This window comes from Macaca thibetana, chromosome 20 (genome assembly GCF_024542745.1).
Source record: "Macaca thibetana thibetana isolate TM-01 chromosome 20, ASM2454274v1, whole genome shotgun sequence".
NCBI lineage: Eukaryota > Metazoa > Chordata > Mammalia > Primates > Cercopithecidae > Macaca > Macaca thibetana.
In genome coordinates, this window is record NC_065597.1 from 59,885,773 (window position 1) to 59,903,644 (window position 17,872).

Here is a 17,872-nt window from a genome sequence, read left to right on the forward strand (position 1 = left end):
TGTTTACAGCTCCATCCTCTGCGCTGGAATAAATATACCAGAGAAGGTGGGGCACAGGGGCTCACACCTGTAATCCCAGCACTCTGGGAGGCCAAGGCGGGTGGATCCCCTAAGGTCAAGAGTTCAAGACCAGCCTGGCCAACACGGTAAAATACAAAAAAAAAAATTAGCTGGGCATGGTGGCACGCACCTGTAGTCCCAGCTACTCGGGAGGCTGAGGCAGGAGAATCACTTGAACCCGGGAGGCAGAGGTTTCAGTGAGCCAAGATGTGCCACTGCACTCTAGCCTGGGCAACAGAGCAAGACTCCATCTCAAAAAAAAACACAAATATATATATCAGAGAAACTCACTTGGCAGCATCTTAATAAACAAGAGCAGTGTACACCAAGGACACTTTGATACCTAAGAGGGTCACTTAAGCCCTGCCATAACCCTGAGAAGTAGGTATTAAGATCTCAATTTTCGGTGAAAACTGAGGCTGAGATGAAGTAAATGAATTTGCCCAAACCTATTATTACTAATAATATAAAGCCAGCGTGCTCTGTACTATACCAAAGGCCACCCCGAATCACCAGTCACATTTAATGTGTAGCCAGGACAAGGAAGTCTCCTAAATACAGGGGTCCTTCCACTGAGAGATTATAAATGCTTCCTGCTTATGCCTTGCCTAACAGGTGGGCGAGTAGAGAGGCAGAAAAGGAAATCTGACTTGACTACGTTTACAATATTCCTGGCATGTTAGTCTTTCTTGATATCCACAAGGCGAGCGTTTTTCCAAATAAGAGACTCCGTAAGTCGTACATACCAGAGTGATGGCATGAGACAGGGAACATCTCAGCATGTAGCCCGTCTGCCTGAACTCAACTGCAGACACGTCATCCTCCAGCACTTCCACCTCCAGGCTCTTGTTCTTCCAGCACCAATCCTCATGCATGATGCTTACTGCAAAAGCAAACACCAAAAACAGACACATGGGCGTCGAGCACACCACCTCCCTGCACACCACCAGAAACGATGATCATGAATTAACTAACTTTAAAAAGCGGTGTGTATGTAGACATAAAGATAGAAATATACACACATATATATATTTATAACTAGCAGTATTTGGAATAAATTACTGCTAAAGAAAACCTGGAACCGAGCGTGGTGGTTCACGTCTATAATTCCAGCACTTTGGGAGGCCAAGGCAGGTGGATGGCTTGAGGCCAGGAGTTCAAGACCAGCCTGACCAACATAGCAAAACCCCATCTCTACTAAAAATACAAAAATTATCCAGGCATGATGGTGCACGCCTGTAATCCCAGCTATTCGGGAGACTGAGGCAAGAGAATCTCCTGCACCCAGAAGGCGGAGAGGTTGCGGTAAGCCAAGGTCGCGCCACTGCACTCCAGCCTGGGTGACAGAGCGAGGCTAAATTTCAAAAAGACAAAGAAAAACTGGAACCAATGTCCATTACATCAAGAAAGAAATCCAATGTGGCCTGTAAGATCAGGCTGCAAGTAAGGCATTCAGGGATCCACAAACTGTTTCTGTAACTCTTTTCTGCTTTGCAGGCCACATGCTTTATTGGTCTCAAACACTTGACTTGGCCGCTGTTACACAGGAGCGGCCATAGAGAATCCATAAACAAACAGGCAAGGCTGTCTTCTAAGGAAAGTACGCTTATAAAAATAGGCAGTTTTTGGAGTCTGCCAAGCCCTGCCATAACAGAAAATATTAATATAATTCCAGAAAAAGCAGTCTGTTTTATAAGCTATCCACTGCCAGCAGCTCCAAGCTGATTTCTGAAAAAGCAGAAATACAGGCAAGAAGTGGTTGAGAAGGGCAAGGAAAAGGGAAGTAACATTTGTGGGCACGAGCTACTTAGCCGGCTCTCTGCACAACGGGCTTTATAAACTTAACTTTAGTCTTATATTCTGCAGAAAGGTTCTATTATGTCTATTTTACAGATGGGAAAACTGAGTTTCGGGGAGGTCAAGTACTTTGCCATGGTCAGTACTCAGCACCAGTACTGGTGCTAAGTTAGTAGAACACATCAGTGGAGCCATTTCACACTTCCTTTTTCTGGCCTTTAGAAATAAAATGCCAGGCCGGGCGCGGTGGCTCAAGCCTGTAATCCCAGCACTTTGGGAGGCCAAGACGGGCGGATCACGAGGTCAGGAGATCGAGACCATCCTGGCTAACACGGTGAAACCCCGTCTCTACTACAAAATACAAAAAAAAAAAAACTAGCCGGGCGAGGTGGCGGGCACCTGTAGTCCCAGCTACTCAGGAGGCTGAGGCAGGAGAATGGCGTGAACCCAGAAGGCGGAGCTTGCAGTGAGCTGAGATCCGGCCACTGTACTCCAGCCTGGGCCACAGAGCGAGACTCCGTCTCAAAAAAAAAAAAAAAAAAGAAACAAAATGCCATACATCGAGCACCCTCCCTTAACAGAAGCAGCCAGTGGGCTGTGCAGACAAGGTGGCGGTCAGCTCAGGGCCTGGACTCCTCCAGGCTTGTCCAACGCTAAATAATGCAGTCAAGGTCATGAGGCAAAGACGACTTAAACAAGGAAAGGTACATGGTTGTGATACAATTTGAGACCTGGGTTTTAGAAAGTTTACAAAGACGAGAAGTGTGGGAGGGCCACAGGATGTTGCATTCCAATTCTTACTTTTGTATTTTCCAGGGAGCACGTTGTCAAAGGTGAAAGTCATGGAGTTGACCTTGCCGGAGAGCTGGAGGCTCCGCTTCTCACCCTGGCGGCTCAGGGACTGCAGAGTCACCAGCAGGTCACCACAGGTGTCTGCAGGAAAAAGAAGGGAGGGCCCCATGTGACCCCTCACAAGCTTCATCACAGGTTCGAATCCTAACCCTGTGTAATAGCTTCTTGCTACTGCTGAACTCCTACGAGGCAGTGGCGGGAGGGCTTCTTTCAAACTCACACGCGTCCACTTGACCCCAAGAAGCCTCCCTCGCATGCAGGTGGTCAGCAGCAAACAACAAAGGCAAAAGGAAAAGTTTCCCAAATCCCACCCCTACCTGCTGACTTCTTTGAAACTACGTGTTCTTACTTTCCAGTGATATCTTACCCAAACAAGAGACTTTCCCAGAAACGGATGCCAAGAACTGTACAAAGGCCACATCCATCACGGGCCTGTCGGTCACAGTAAGAGGAAACATCTGGGGTTTCAGTGTCAGCCCTGCTCTGGTCTCTGCCTCAGGAACCATCACCTGCAGAAACGTGGATGGAATGTTAGAGGCTGCATTCGGCGGATCTTCCCCCTGACCTACAGGGCGCTAGAACATTCATCTGGGCCCACAGCTAAAGAGATTCTGAAGGCCAAAGGTTCATTTCCAGGCCGATTTTACAGTCACAACAAATCCATGAATAACTCATGTGAAGGAAACACAGTTCTACCCAGATGAGAAATTAGCCTCAACAGACCCACGTATATGAACAAAAGTCTGTCTGGCCTAATTCTCCACAGGCACACAAAGCTGACTTGCCTAACTTACATACTAGAAACCAGTCTCTTTTACCGGCTTCGGATCACTCGTACTGTAAGCTCTGAACCTGTCAACACTATGTGGATGACACTTTGGTAGAATTAAGTCATTTTCTTCTTCCTATTGTCCTGTGTGCCTTTCATGGGCTAAGAAGAGGAACAGATGAAGGGAGCAGCGGCCAACTCTTTCATCCCTAGTAAAGATGACACTGCCCTTCCTTGGAAAAGTCCATCACGCTTCCGAAAGGGCTTCCAAAGGCTTGTCAATGTGGACATCTTCACAAGAAGCCAGCTACCATCTAATAAAGGCAGCTGTCAACCCACATGCCATGCTGTTCTGTGGAAGCAGGGAGAACGCAATCTCCTACCTGGTTTCCCACAGAGGGAGGGGCCCCACTCTGCCCTAGAGGAGAGCAGAGTCTAACAGGGAACCTTCCCGGCCCTCTCCCTTTGTGTTACTTTCTCTTCCACAGGGAGGAAGGGCAGCTGCTGATTTGATGGGTGAGAGCCCAGAGAAACAGTCTCTCCCCAAGGGCAGGGCCGCTGCGCTGAAAGGCATGGTGAGCTGACCTCTGCTCTGTTCTGTCTCTTGCTTGCTTGGGCCAGCTGTGGCTTGGGCCTTTACCATGGTGATGAGACCACAGGCCAGAGCGTCTCCCCCTTCTCGGCCTGCTTGAAGGGGTAAGTCGCATGGTCCCTGCCCAGCCATCTTGAAGTCAGGGCAAAGCAGGAAATGGGAAGCTCCATTTTGGCCTGGGGTCCCAGAAGCCACACACTATGGCCATTTTTGAGCTGCCATTAGTAGAGTTCATTTTTGGTCTCCTCTTGGACTCATCGATATTCTACAGCAGCCAGAAGCCTGAAGGTAGAGGAGTGACCGGCAGCCTGATACTAATAAACACCAAGACTAGGAAAAAGAGAGACAGACGGCATTATTTTGTAGCTGGATGCCTATCTGGCTCTACTCTACTGGTGCAGGCTTGTAAAGACTTAGAAACAGGAAGTTGGAAACTGGAATGCTCCTTCTCTAACCCCATTCTAGCTAATAACCCTTCTAAAAATCACTGCTTTTTCTCAAAACATTTTAAATGTAAAACAATGCATCGCACCTGAACTTTGTAAGTCCCTGGTTTTGCTTTAAAACAAAATGATCCATGAGCATCCGTCTCCACGGTGACCAAAGACTTGTCCTTGTCTTGAGATGACAGGACAACTTTGTATTTACTCATCTGCTTGACGGTGTCGGGGAAGCGAATGATTGATATCTGACCACAGACACTAAACCTGCAAAGAGGAGACCATTCATTCCAGCATGAGGACTCGATTATAAAAGGAAAGGCTCTTATCAACCAAAAAAGACGCAGCCCTCTCCCAGCCCTTGTTCCTGAGAATAGTTTAATCTTAATGAAAAGACAGAATGCACTCCAGATGATTCTGGTTTTAAAAAGCAACCTTCAGAAAGAAGACTGGACCTTTTTCTACAGAACAGGGGCCCGTAGTGGGGCTGTTTGTGCGTTCTGGGTGACATCTGGCAATCCTCCACTGCAGAGGCAATTTTAAGAAAATCTGTAGATAATAAAAAACGTTTCAGGTAATTGGATCATTGACAGTGGAGCGGCCTTGGACTGAGAATGTGGGCTAGCCCTTAAAAGCAAGAGCTCTAAACTGCCTAAGAAACTGTGGCATTAACCAGGCCATCAAATGAGGCAGGATTATCGAAGACGTCTTCCTTGCTTGTGATTATATATAATACATGGATGAAAGCAAACTGGGCTATTGGAACAGAAAAGATAATTAAGTTAAAAAATACAGAGCTAAAATTGGACTCCTTGGGAGGTAGGAGCCACAAACGGAACTTATAATGGAAAATCCCTATTAAGGTAATGACTCAGATTTGAGATTCTAAATAAGGAGTAAGGTGTTGCAAGGCATCCCTCGAAAAACACATGAAAGGCCCCTCTGCGAAGACCATCATCCTTGGAGTGCTGGTCTTCATTTCTGAAGCAGACGGTGAGTTAAAGTGTAATAGTACATCCTAGCTGGGGGTCACAGTTGTCTTTCCAACCGTTCATTTTAAAGGCTCTTCAAGAATCATTTTAGATAAAAATTAGTTACTTTTGACATAAAGATAATCAAGAATGTTGGATTCTGACAATTGGGGTACATTAAATGTTGGAACCACCACTCTGCCTCAAATAAAAAACAGTGGAAAACACAATGGAATGGTGGAAGATTGTGTATGTGAAATCTAGGAATCATGAAAAATACCGTCATTCCTTCAGAGTGAAGGGACTGCCCAGCTCTATGAGTTCACTATCTCCAGCATGGGTCAACAAACTACGACCCAAGGACCAAGTCAGGGCCCCCCTCCTGTTTGTGTATGAATTGCAAGCCAAGAAAAAGATTTTTACACTCTTAATTGGTTAAAATTAAAAAAAAAAAAAAAATCAAAAGGAAGATATTTCACGACATGTAAAAATTATATGAAATGCAAATTGTGGTGTCAAAAAATGTAGTTTTGTTGCACTCTGCCCATTCATTTACAAATTGTCTATCTCAGCTGTTGTCCTAGAGACTGTATGGCTCATGAAGTCTAAAATATTTATTCTCTGGCTCTCCACAGAGGAAGTGTGCCAATCCCGGACCTAGTATATGCATTTTGGTTCTCACATTCCCCTACTGTGAACTTTCAGAATAAAAGGATGCAAAGCAAACACTGATACAATCATTCCCAAGGACCTTTCATATTCTCTTGATTTGTGTACCTGTCCGGGGACCCATCGCCTTGTCTATTTCCTATCAAATCTCTTTGCCTCCCTAAGTTGTAAATATTTGAATCATAAGCTCTGTTTTAGCTCATATTCTTACTAAAAAGAAGTGCCTATTTCCCCTAAGCCTCTAATCTATACTGGCTTAGTTTGGAAAAATAAACCAAAAGGGTGGTAGAAAAAGGTTCCGTTATACTGAAGCCCTTAAAAATTGATTTGTATCAATAAATTCTTTCAACAGGGTTTAATATCTATATGGACAAAAATAGGTAATATTGGTGGATATTGAGGTAACTCTATTTTCACAGTCATTTGGACAGAAGCCAAAGAGTTTGTTTTTCAAATTGAGTTTTTTTGGTTTTTTTTGTTTTAAAGGAAGATTAGGCACCATGGCTCAGCCTATAATTCCAGCACTTTGGGAAGTCAAGGAGGGTGGGTCACTCGAGGTCAGGAGTTCGAGACCAGCCTAGCCAACATGGCAAAACCCCATCCCTACTAAAAAATGTAAGAATTAGCCAGGTGTGGTGGAACGTGCTTGTAATCCCAGCTACTCAGAAGGCTGGGGCAGGAGAATCGCTTGAACCCGAGAGGCGGAGGCTGCAGTGAGCTGAGATGGTGCCACTTTGTACTCCAGCCCGGGCAATGGAGACTCTGTCTCAAAAAAAATAAAAAGGAAAAGAAATAGTAAGAAGTATCAGTGTGCTAAAAAGGCAAATGTACTATGTTGGCCAAAAAAAAAGAGATTTTCCAAAAATGTTCAACAAATGCTGTTTTTCTTTCTTTGACCCAAACACTCTACTTTAAACGAGAAAATAAATATATTTCCTCCATCTCCGTGAACAGTGTCTCCTCCATCTACCCAGTGGCTCAAATAAGAAACCTGAAACCTCAACAGCACAGGCCTGTGGGTGTGTTCTCCATGTGACCTACCATATCCATCTACTCCTCGCTCCCTTGCCTGCCAGTCGCCTGGGCCCAGCCACCACCATATCTCCTCCAGACAACCACCACCGCCTCATATCTGGCCCCTCCATTCACACCATGGCTTTCCTCCAATCCATTCTCCACACAGCAGCCAGGAAGAAAAACAAACTTTTTAAAGTACCATGATCCCTATCACTCCCTTGCCAACTGACAACTATTTTTTTTCTTGAGACGGTGTCTCACCGTGTCGCCCAAGCTGGAGTGCAATGGCACAATCTCGGCTCACTGCAACCCCTGCCTCCCAGGTTCAAGCAATTCTCCTGCCTCAGCCTCCCGAGTTGCTGGGATTATAATAGGCGTGCACCACCATGCCCCGCCAACCTTTTGTCTGTTTAGTAGAGACCAGGTTTCACCATGCTGGCCAGGCTGGTCTCGAACTCCTGACCTTGTGATCCGCCTGCCTCAGCCTCCCAAAGTGCTGGGATCACAGGCGTGAGTCACCACACCCGGCCAACCAACTGACAACTCTTAACGGGTTTCCACTGCATTAGGGAGCAAAGCCCAACCCCAAAGTAGGGCTACAAGGCCCCAGAGCTCCCTGACCGTGCACCCACCTCCTCCAGCTGCAGAGACTGCCTTTCAGGTCCTTCCCATCCTATGCAGGCCTCTGAGCATGCTGCTCCTCTGCTAGGCAAGGTCCTTCTTTATCTACCTTTCAGTCTTTACTAAGGTCTCTGCAACCCAGAGAGCCTTGCAGAGCTCCCAGTCTAAATTAGCTCTTCTTGTAGCACCCTGGTCTCTTCCCTGCACAACACCTGCCATAATTTAGCATCACAAATGTATTGTCTTTTTTTAAAATCTTGTTACTTTATTTGTTAATTTTTATCTCTTTATTTATTTATTGTTAGACCAGGTTATGAGACTAGCTAATTTTTGTATTTTTGGTAGAGATGGTGTTTTGCCAAGTTGCCCAGGCAGGTCTCAAACTCCTGGGCTCAAGCAATCCACCCGCCTCTGCCTCCCGAAGTGCTGGGATGGATTACAGGTGTGAGGCACCAAGCCTGGCCACAGATGTATTTGTCTTCAGTCTGTCTCCCTGGTAGGGTGAAAGCCCCATCTCTGGAACACTAGTTTGATTAATTATTAGGTACGAAGCATTTCTCAGTGCCTTATCTAGAGTAACTGCGCAAAGTGTTTATGGAAGGTGGGAAGCACTTAAATCCAAGAATTACTTTCTGAGGGTGATTTGCTTCCTTGTCCTCCATTCACCACTGGACTCCTTGACCTCTGCCTCCATCTGTCTACAGAAAAGAGTCACCGTGGCCTCCTCAGTGATCAAGCCAGCAAACTGTTCACCAGGGCTCAGCTCCCTGGACCTCCCTGTTGGACACTACCTCCTACCCCAAACTTAGCTTTCTTAGCTCCTATGACCTCACACTCCCTAGGTCCCCCTTGGGTCACCTGGCACTCTGTTTTTGACCTACTGTTCTTCTCATTCTACCTGTACATATTTGAGGTCCTGGCTGCCACCTGCAGCCAAATCTTCAGGATTTACTATCCATCCAAGCACCTATTGAAGAGCTCCACCTACTGGTCCTAGACCAACATGGCCAAAACTGAACCTCATCACCTAACTGGCTCCTCTTTCTGTCCCCAGCCATCGCAGCTCTCAAGCTGGGCATCCTAAAGTATCTCATCAATCTGTCCTTGACTTCCCTACAAGGCAAGCCATTGTTGCCTCTGCTTACAGACCTCCTGTGCCCAAGTCCTGTCCGCTTCAAAGCCACTCTCCCCCATGCCATTGTTTTCAGAATGCCCTACTGAAAACAATGATCAAAGCTTGTTATCTTGATGCTCAAAACCACTCATGGCCCCTTGGCCCCAGTGGGAGAAAGCCCCTATGCCCTGGTGGGGTGTGAGGAGGTGCTATGGGGTTGGCCTCATCACCTCCTTCACCTGCCAGTACATTCTGCTCCGGCAGCATGCAGTTTTACACCCGTAGCCACCTCATGCTGCTTTGAGACTGCCTGACTTTGCTCTTGCCGCGCTTCTCCCAAGCAGACCCTGCGTTCTCCTTCGAAGCTACTGTTTTGGGAGCGCCTGTTGTGTCTAAAGCTGTTCTGCAGGTGACATGCAGGTAAATCTGGGATCTGACCCCAAAGCCCGAGTTCTTGGCACTACACAATCTTGCTTCAGATGATGGTAAAACCACACGAATTCAACCACAAGATGTCCCTGCCTGTACTTATAGTACAATGAGTAACTACAAGCAGGAAGAACTACGCCAATGACCTGAAGCCTCTTCCAATAAGCTTTCTCAACCAACAATACCATCTTCTAAAATCTTCAAAGATTAAGCAGAGGGGTCCTGTGAAAGATCATGAAAGTCAGACATGAAAGATTTTTTAATTTCACGAGCTCATTTTAACTTGAAGCAAGGGACTTTTCAGTAAGCATCCAACATGTCAGTACCTTCAGTTTGTAAGATTTAGAACTAATCTTTCTTGACTGGGTGTGGTGGCTCACACCTGTAATCCCAGCACTTTGGGAGGCTGAAGCAGATGGATAGCCTGAGGTTAGGAGTTTGAGACTAGCCTGGCCAACATATAGTGAAACCCCATCTCTACTAAAAAATACAAAAATTAGCTGGGCGTGGTGGAGCACGCCTATAGTCAAAGCTACTTGGGAAGCTGAGGCAGGAGAATTGCTTGAACCTGGGAGGCAGAGGTTGCAGTGAGTCAAGATGGCACCACCGCACTATAGCCTGGGCAACAGGGCAAGACTCTGTCTCTCAAAAAAAAAAAAAAAGTACTAATCTTTCTTAAGTTCTTAAGCTCAGCAAAGACACACAGATCACAGGTCATTTTGTTTTACACTGGCTGCCAGCATAAACACTGGCACTTCCAAATCCACACAATAAGCTTACCCTGTTGCAATAATGTCAGCCAGCTGAGGTGTGTTCGGTGCAATTTTGATGGTGACCGTTTCAAAGTAGAGGTGCTCTTTCTGAGCGTGGATGGTGTATGTCCCTGTGGTTATGTTCTCAAGGCGGAATGAGCCATCAGCTTTTGTTTTAACTGTAAAACAAAAACACACGAACAGAAGATAAGCCAAAAACAACTGTGTATCCTTACATGTACACCAGAATACTTGAGACCAAAAGCTGCCATGTTTTCATATAGTCATCGGTTCCTTTCCATTTCTCTCTGTGGTCCAGAAAGAGCGCTGGCCAGCAGCTCACCTTTGATTTGGTTATTCAGGGTGACAACTGCTTCTGGAACACCATCTCCTTCGGGTCCGTTCAAGACCCTCCCAGTGACGGAGAATCCCATGACGTGGAACACGGGCTAGAAAACAAAGAACAGGAAGAAGGTGCTCAAAGGTGCTCCTGTGCCAGAGCCACGAAGCCGCCTTCTGCTGCGCCGGCCATCGCCCACCATGTCTGCTCCTGCCGCCCACCTCCCAACCCTCAGTCCCCCAGTCCTGTGTGCCAGCCGGGCTCCCTCTCACTTCACCCACATCTGTCTTCTCTGTTCTCTTCCCAACACACTGCTGAGTGTCAAACAACAGAAAAGGTCTAGAGACTTACTTTCCTAGTTAAAAGGTCACTGACTCAGGTTTCTAAAAGCCCTCCACCCTTAACTCTGTGCCCTCTCCTCCCCTCCAGATGCCCCCATTTTGGTGAACTACGTCTTCCTCCAGTCTCCCATGCACACCCCAGCATCACTTTGGACGCCCCCTCCCTGCTCCTCCAGCATCCATCACTCCTGTGGATCCCACCTTTGCAAGGTCTCACATGCCCCCTCCTGTCTTTCCACCACGGCCTGAACACAGGTCCTTATGAAATCCACCTAGGCCGGGCGCAGTGGTTCACGCCTGTAATCCCAGCACTTTGGGAGGCCAAGGCAGGCGGATCACTTGAGGTCAAAAGTTCAAGACCAGCCTGGCCAACATGGTGAAGCCCTGTCTCCACTAAAAATACAAAAATTAGTCAGGTGTGGTGGCAGGAGCCTGTAATCCCAGCTCCTCGGGAGGCTGAGGCAGGAGAATCACTTGAACTCGGGAGGCGGAGGTTGCAGTGAGCCGAGATCGCTCCAGCCTGTGCGACACAGCAAGACTCTGTCTCAAAAAAAAAAGAAAAAAAGAAATCCACCTAGACCACCCTCCTCCATCCCCATCACTAACTCACACGTGGTCCCGTGCTCCGTGTCTGTGTCTGTGCCCCACTCGCCTGTGAGCAGCACACCTGTGCTTTCTCTGCAGTTACTGAGTTCCAGCCCTGATCTGTGTATCCTCAAGGTCACCACTGCTAACCTAGTTTAATATCTTCATCAAACTTACCAGTATCTGAAATGTCCTTGTTCGATTTCTTAGTTGTCTCCCTCCCACTAGCATGTTACCTCATGAAGACAGGGACCTTTTCTGTCTTAGTCACCTGGTACACAGCAGGCACTCAATAACTGACTCATGAATGAGTGAATGTGTGCATGCACGTGTGCAACAGCATCTGAGATGAAGCTTTAAATAATTAAATTACTTCCTTTTTATGCCGGTAGCCCTTCTTATTTTTATTTTATTGTTTCAGCCAATGGTTTCTCAGTGATGGTCTCACATGACAGGTATTCCTTCTTGATCTTTCCAAAAAGACACGTTTCCTTCCGTCCATTACCTACTTATTAATTCACATATGTACTCAACAAATATTTTTACTGGGCACCTACTATGTGCCAGGTGCTGAATCACATGTTAGGAAAACAGTAAAGAATAAGACACTTAACGGTTCTTGACCTCAGGGAACTTACAGGGCCCCATTCCCTGAAATTCCATTCATCATTTTCAAAATCTGTATTTGGCTGTAATCTGGGAATAGCTGTCTATTCTCACCGGCCCCCATCCTTCTCTCCAAGCCACATGAAGCAAAATAAAGGCTTCATCTTCTCACCCTTCTCTTTCCCCTCCGGTGTACAGCGGAACGGTCAAACACATCACTGAATCTTAAAAAGCAGAGTCTGCACCCCACTGTGCATATGACCTAAAAGCCCGCTCCTGCCAGTTTAAGCTATTTTAACACAGTACTTTCCAATGTAATATAAAAAGAAAATGATTAAAATATAATTTCTTCAATAATTCTAACACTGGGTGGTCCACTTAGGAGAGGCTGTTATTTTCTTTTGGGATTTGCTCTAGCTAGCCAATTTTCTACAGTAACCATTTTCTACTTCTGTAACGAAAGAAGACATAAGTGAGACGAAAACTACATTTACCATCTATGTAAGGGTCTAGGCAGTTTATTAAGCCACGTATCACACTGCCCATTCCTACCACCACGGTCCAAGCTCTGCCAGTTCTCACCTGGTTTATGGCCATGGCATCCCAACTGGTCCCCCACTTCCACCCTGACACCCTGCAAACTCTCCTCAACACAGCTGCCAGAAGGATCACGCCGCTCCTCTGCTAGGAACCTTCCAGTGGCACCAATTCTCACCCAGAGTTATAGGCAAAGTGGCCCACCAGGCCCCGCACAATCTGCCCTGTCACCTCCCTGAACCTCTCTCTGCCTCCTCCTTCCTTGCTCATTCCCTCCACTCCAGCCACCCTGGCCTCCTTGGGGTGCCCCAAACTCTTCAGCACACTCCTGCCTCAGGACCTTTGCATGTGCTGTTCCCCCAGTCTTACACACTCTTCCTGCAGGAGTGAAGTATGGTTCTCTCATTCTTTCCCTTCAGGTTGTTGCTCAAATGTCACCTTCACAGGGAGGACTTCTCAAAAACACCCTATGTACAACTGCAACCCCTGTCTCCACCCTGATACTGCACGATCTCCTTTCTTCCTTTATTTTTCTAGAGAACATTTATTACCTTCTACTGTACTTTCTAACTTATTCATCTATACATGTATGGACCCTTCCCATCATTAGAACATGAAGTCTATCCAGGTGCAGCGGCTCACACCTGTAATCCCAACACTTTGGGAAGCCGAGGCAGGCAGATCACTTGAACCCAGGAGTTAGAGAACAGCCTTGGCAACATGGTGAAACCACATCTCTACAAAAAATACAAAAATTAGCTGGGCATGTTGGTACGCGCCTGTGGTCCCAACTACTCAAGAGGCTGAGGTGGAAGGATCACTTGAGCCCTGGAGGCAATGGTTGCAGTGAGCTGAGACCGCACCACTGCGCTCCAGCCTGAGCCACACAGTGAAACCCTGTCAAAAAAAAAAAAAAAAAAAAAAAAAAAATGAGGTCCACAGGGACAAGAATTTTTGCCTCTTTTGGTCACAGCTGTATCCCTAGTCCTGGAATGGTGCCTGAAATATATGTCACTGGCACTCAATAAATATATTTCACTGAATGGGGAGATTTAACTAGGAATCCAGTTCTCTACAATAAGGACATCATGTGCAAGAACATAATACCAGATTGCACTTTTTCCAACAGCCCTTCCAGAAAAAATAATCGATTTTTTTTAAACATGTTTGCAACACCTGTGCCTAGGGATGGGAACTCAAACACCTGTCCCTCCAGAAGACAGGAAAGCCTTACCTCGATTTTCAGGCTGTCGTGCTCCACTGTGAAGTCAAGTCTGGAAGGCGCCACATCAAAGGTAATCCTCTCCCCTCGATAGAACGGAATCTGGAAGGAAGAGTCTGTTAATCACTAAGAACCACGAACATGATCAATCAGCAATATTAATACTCGATCTAGCAGCCCACAAATGACAAGGGGTTCAAGACAAGCCAAGAGAAATGCTCATCATAACCATTGCAGATTTGAAAAGAGGAAGCCTTGCCCTTTTGGTAGCTATTACTAAGGGGTGAGTGTCTCATCTTAAGTTACTTCTTAACAGCATTTACAGAGAACTGCAGGCCAACCATCTTTTCCTTTAACACCCAAACAGCATTGGCTTTTACTGTGTCATGAGAGTCCCAGACATAGACAGAACGGAAATCTGCTTCACTCACCACCGTGTAGCCCCCACTTGGCAAGGAGTAGAAGGAGAACGAGCCATCTTCTCTGGAGACCGTGTAGCACAAATACACCAGACTCTCGTCTTGGTGCTGGAACCCAGGCACTGGTGAGACATTGCAGCCCAGGACATCCTATGCCGGGGGAAGAAAAAGACAAGACTTCCTTTTCCATTTACATGTTCTGAACATCGTCAATTAGCCACATCATAGGAAAATTTCTGTAAGTTTCATGTCAATATATGTATTTCTGAAATCTAAGACACATTAATACAGATAAAAGGAACAAAAATCTTGACATTCAAGTTGTAAAGTTAAAAACTGCCACTGTCTTCTCAGGAAAAATGACATGACTGTCCTTCCTTATAATGGGTCACCATTCTCCAAATAAGGAAACGGAGGCTCAGGAAGGTAATGTGACTGGCCCAGGGTCGCACAGCTAGGAAGAGGCATTTGTTTAAACCTGAGATTTGTTTAAACCCAGGTCTGATTTCAAAGCCTGTGTACCTTCCATCACATACCACTGCCTCTCAGTGTAGATGTGCAATGTCTTGTGAGTCAACAGAGACACATGATATTCTTGTTTTTTTTTTTTTTTTTGAGATAGTCTCACTCTGTCACCCAGGCTGGAGTGCAGTGGTACGATCTCGGCTCACTATAACCTCCACCTCCCGGGTTCAAGCAATTCTGCTGCCTCAGCCTCCCGCGCAGCTGGGACTACAGGCATGTGCCAACACGCCGGCAAATTTTTTTGTATTTTTAGTAGAGGCAGGGTTTCATAATGTTGGCCAGGCTGGTCTAAAACTCCTGACCTCAAGTGATCCACCCGCCTTGGCCTCCCAAAGTGCTGGGATTACAGGCCTGAGCCATCACACCCGGCCTGAGACACATGATATTCTTAAGTGTTAAAATGATAAATCAACCCAGACCTGCATTTATTAAAACAGTATGTTCTGGTCTGTAATCCCTCACCCTCCTACCCTTCACACCATATCCTTTATTCTTTTCTTTGCTTACCTCTTTAGTTACTAAGGAAGAAAAGAGAAGAAACTTCACCCCTTTCATGGGCTCCCCATCACTTCGGACAGAGCCAGACACATTGTAGCCAGCAACTATGAGGGGACTGGCCGCATTGGCATTGGAGTTGGTTACACGCACTGTGGTGCTTGCCTATAACAGAAAAAGATTTTAACTGGTGAAAAAAATAAACACTTGCAAAGTGTCTAACAACATGAGGACATGCTAAAGCTAAAATATTAACTGGGAAACGTAATCCATCAAATTGCTTATTCAGTATGATCACTTTTTTTTTTTTTTTTGAGATGGAGTCTCTGTCGCACAGGCTTGAGTGCAATGCGGCAACCTCGGCTCACTGCAACCTCTGCCTCCTGGGTTCAAGCGATTCTCCCGCCTCAGCCTCCCAAATAGCGGGGATTACAAGCGCCCGCCACCATGCCTGGCTAATTTTTGTATTTTTAGTAGAGACGGGGTTTCACCATGTTGGCCAGGCTGTTCTTGAACTCCTGACCTCAGGTGATCCACCCGCCTCAGTCTCCCAAAGTGCTGGGATTATAGGCGTGAGCCTCCACGCCTGGCCCATTACTATTTTTCAATGCCCAAAATGAAGTGAAAGGAAATGTGGCAAAATGTAAATGATAATGATTTTATCTATACGGTGGTATTTTACTTGTATACTTTTCCACCTTCCAACATTTCTAACTTTGTTTCCACTGCTTTATATTCCTCTATATGTTCCAATTTTTTTTAATGAGCGTATTTTGCTTTTTTTCGATGTTTAATGATATACAGTGTTAACTGAAGATCATCCTAAAGCTGCCTCCTTACACACTTTAAGTTTGGCCTAAAGGTTTCTCTGTACATAGTGCCAAGTCTCAGCCAATTGCAGCAGCCATCCTTCAACTACTCACAGGCGGCCAACTGTTCAAACCATGTGCAAATAAGACAAACGTCCAGCTGTAACCAATCCAACCGTTTCTGTCCCTCACTTCCGCTTTCTGTCCATCACTTTCTTTTTCTGTCCATAATCCCTTTGCAATCACACAACAGTGCCACAGTCGCTGTAAACCTATTCTGGCTCAGGAGGCTGCCCAATTGACAAACTGTTCTGTGCTCAATTAAACTCTGTTTAATTCGTCCTAAGTTGTTCTTTTCACAATATGTGTATATTTTTAAACATTTTTGTTAAGGTACAATTTACACAAAGAAAAGTGTGCATACTCTAAGCACACAGCACAGGGCTTGTCACAAGCTGGGCACTGGTTACCCGGCAGAATAAATAGCACCAGCAAGCCAGAAGTGCCCCTCACACTTGCTTCCGGTCACTAACCCCTGGAGGAGGATAAACATTATCTCGACTTCTAACAACATGCTTTACTTTAAAATCCCAATCTCATATTAATACACTCAGATTCTTCTATGCAGACAATTAACAAACAATGTAAACCTTAAAATCTCTTCTATTTATAAATGTATAAGCCCTTTCATTTCAATTTTTTTTTTTTTTTTTTGAGACGGAGTCTCACTCTGTCACCCAGGCTGAAGTGCAGTGGTGCAATCTTGGCTCACTGCTACCTCCACCTCCCAGGTTCAAGTAATTCTCCTGCCTCAGCCACCCGAGTAGCTGGGATTACAGGCGCATGCCACCATTCCTGGCTAATTTTTTTGTATTTTTAGTAGAGATGCGGTTCCACTATGTTGGCCAGGCTGGTCTCGAACTCCTGACCTCAAGTGATCCGCCCACCCAGCCTCCCAAAGTGCTGGAATGACAGGCATGAGTAACTGCGCCCAGCCTGGAATAAAATATTTTTAAAGGTTGCTGCAGAAGAGAAAAACCCCCAGAACCAAAAGTCATCAACAGTAAGAAGAGACATCTAGGTGTGAAACATCATCAATTATAAATGCATAAAACCTACAGAGTAAAAACATAATAAAACCCATAGGGTAGAAGCTGAAATACTGATTCCAATGCTTCTTTAGCAAAAATGAGATACAGCTTCTATACTAACACAGAAGCTAACACGTCAAGATGTCCCTTAATCTTATTTTAATTTGGTCTTTCACAGCTATTACAGAACCTCACCTAGTAGGTGGAGTTCTTTTGATCATGGACTATAAACTATTTCAGCAAATAAAGCAAGATATGCTAAAGAACACTTATATACCTTCTAACCAACTAAAGAAATTAAATTAAAAAACATTCAAGATGATGGCATACCCCCAAGTCCCCCTCCTCCTTTTTCTCTAGAAGTCAGTATCATTTTGAACAGTGTCTGCTATTCCCATGTATGTCTTCATAATTTTTCGACATAAGACTGTATCCTCCCTGTTCCTACTAAAAACAAAAAATTAACTGGACATGGTGGCAGGCACCTGTAATCCCAGCTACTCAGAAGGCTGAGGCAGGAGAATCGCTTGAACCTGGGAGGCAGAGGTTGCAATGAGCCGAGATCGCACCACTGCACTCCGGCCTGGGCAACAAGAAGAACAAGACTCCATCTCAAAAAAAAAAAAAAAAAAAAAAAAAGACTGTATCCTTAGCGGCACACGCCTGCAGTTCCAGATCCTTGGGAGGCCAGGGTGGAAGGATCACTGAAGGCCAAGAACCAGAGGCTGCAATGAGCCACAAATATGTCACTGTACTCTAGACTGGGCAACAGAGCAAGATCCTGTTGCAAAAAAAAAAAACACTGTATCTGGCCGAATG

At 45.7% G+C, this 17,872-nt stretch overlaps 1 protein-coding gene across 1 annotated transcript in view; it reads right to left on the reverse strand.

The window, feature by feature from the left end:
* LOC126944512 (nodal modulator 1) overlaps positions 1–17,872 on the reverse strand; it is a 63,113-nt gene that overhangs the window by 29,324 nt on the left and 15,917 nt on the right. Inside the window, exons 7-15 of the mRNA XM_050774064.1 lie at positions 15,166–15,318; positions 14,146–14,283; positions 13,727–13,816; positions 10,427–10,532; positions 10,112–10,262; positions 4,603–4,777; positions 3,077–3,218; positions 2,659–2,790; positions 807–943 (exon numbers count right to left, since the gene is read on the reverse strand). Of these exons, the coding sequence (XP_050630021.1) occupies positions 807–943; positions 2,659–2,790; positions 3,077–3,218; positions 4,603–4,777; positions 10,112–10,262; positions 10,427–10,532; positions 13,727–13,816; positions 14,146–14,283; positions 15,166–15,318 (1,224 nt within the window). The remainder of the gene's footprint in view (positions 1–806; positions 944–2,658; positions 2,791–3,076; positions 3,219–4,602; positions 4,778–10,111; positions 10,263–10,426; positions 10,533–13,726; positions 13,817–14,145; positions 14,284–15,165; positions 15,319–17,872) is intronic.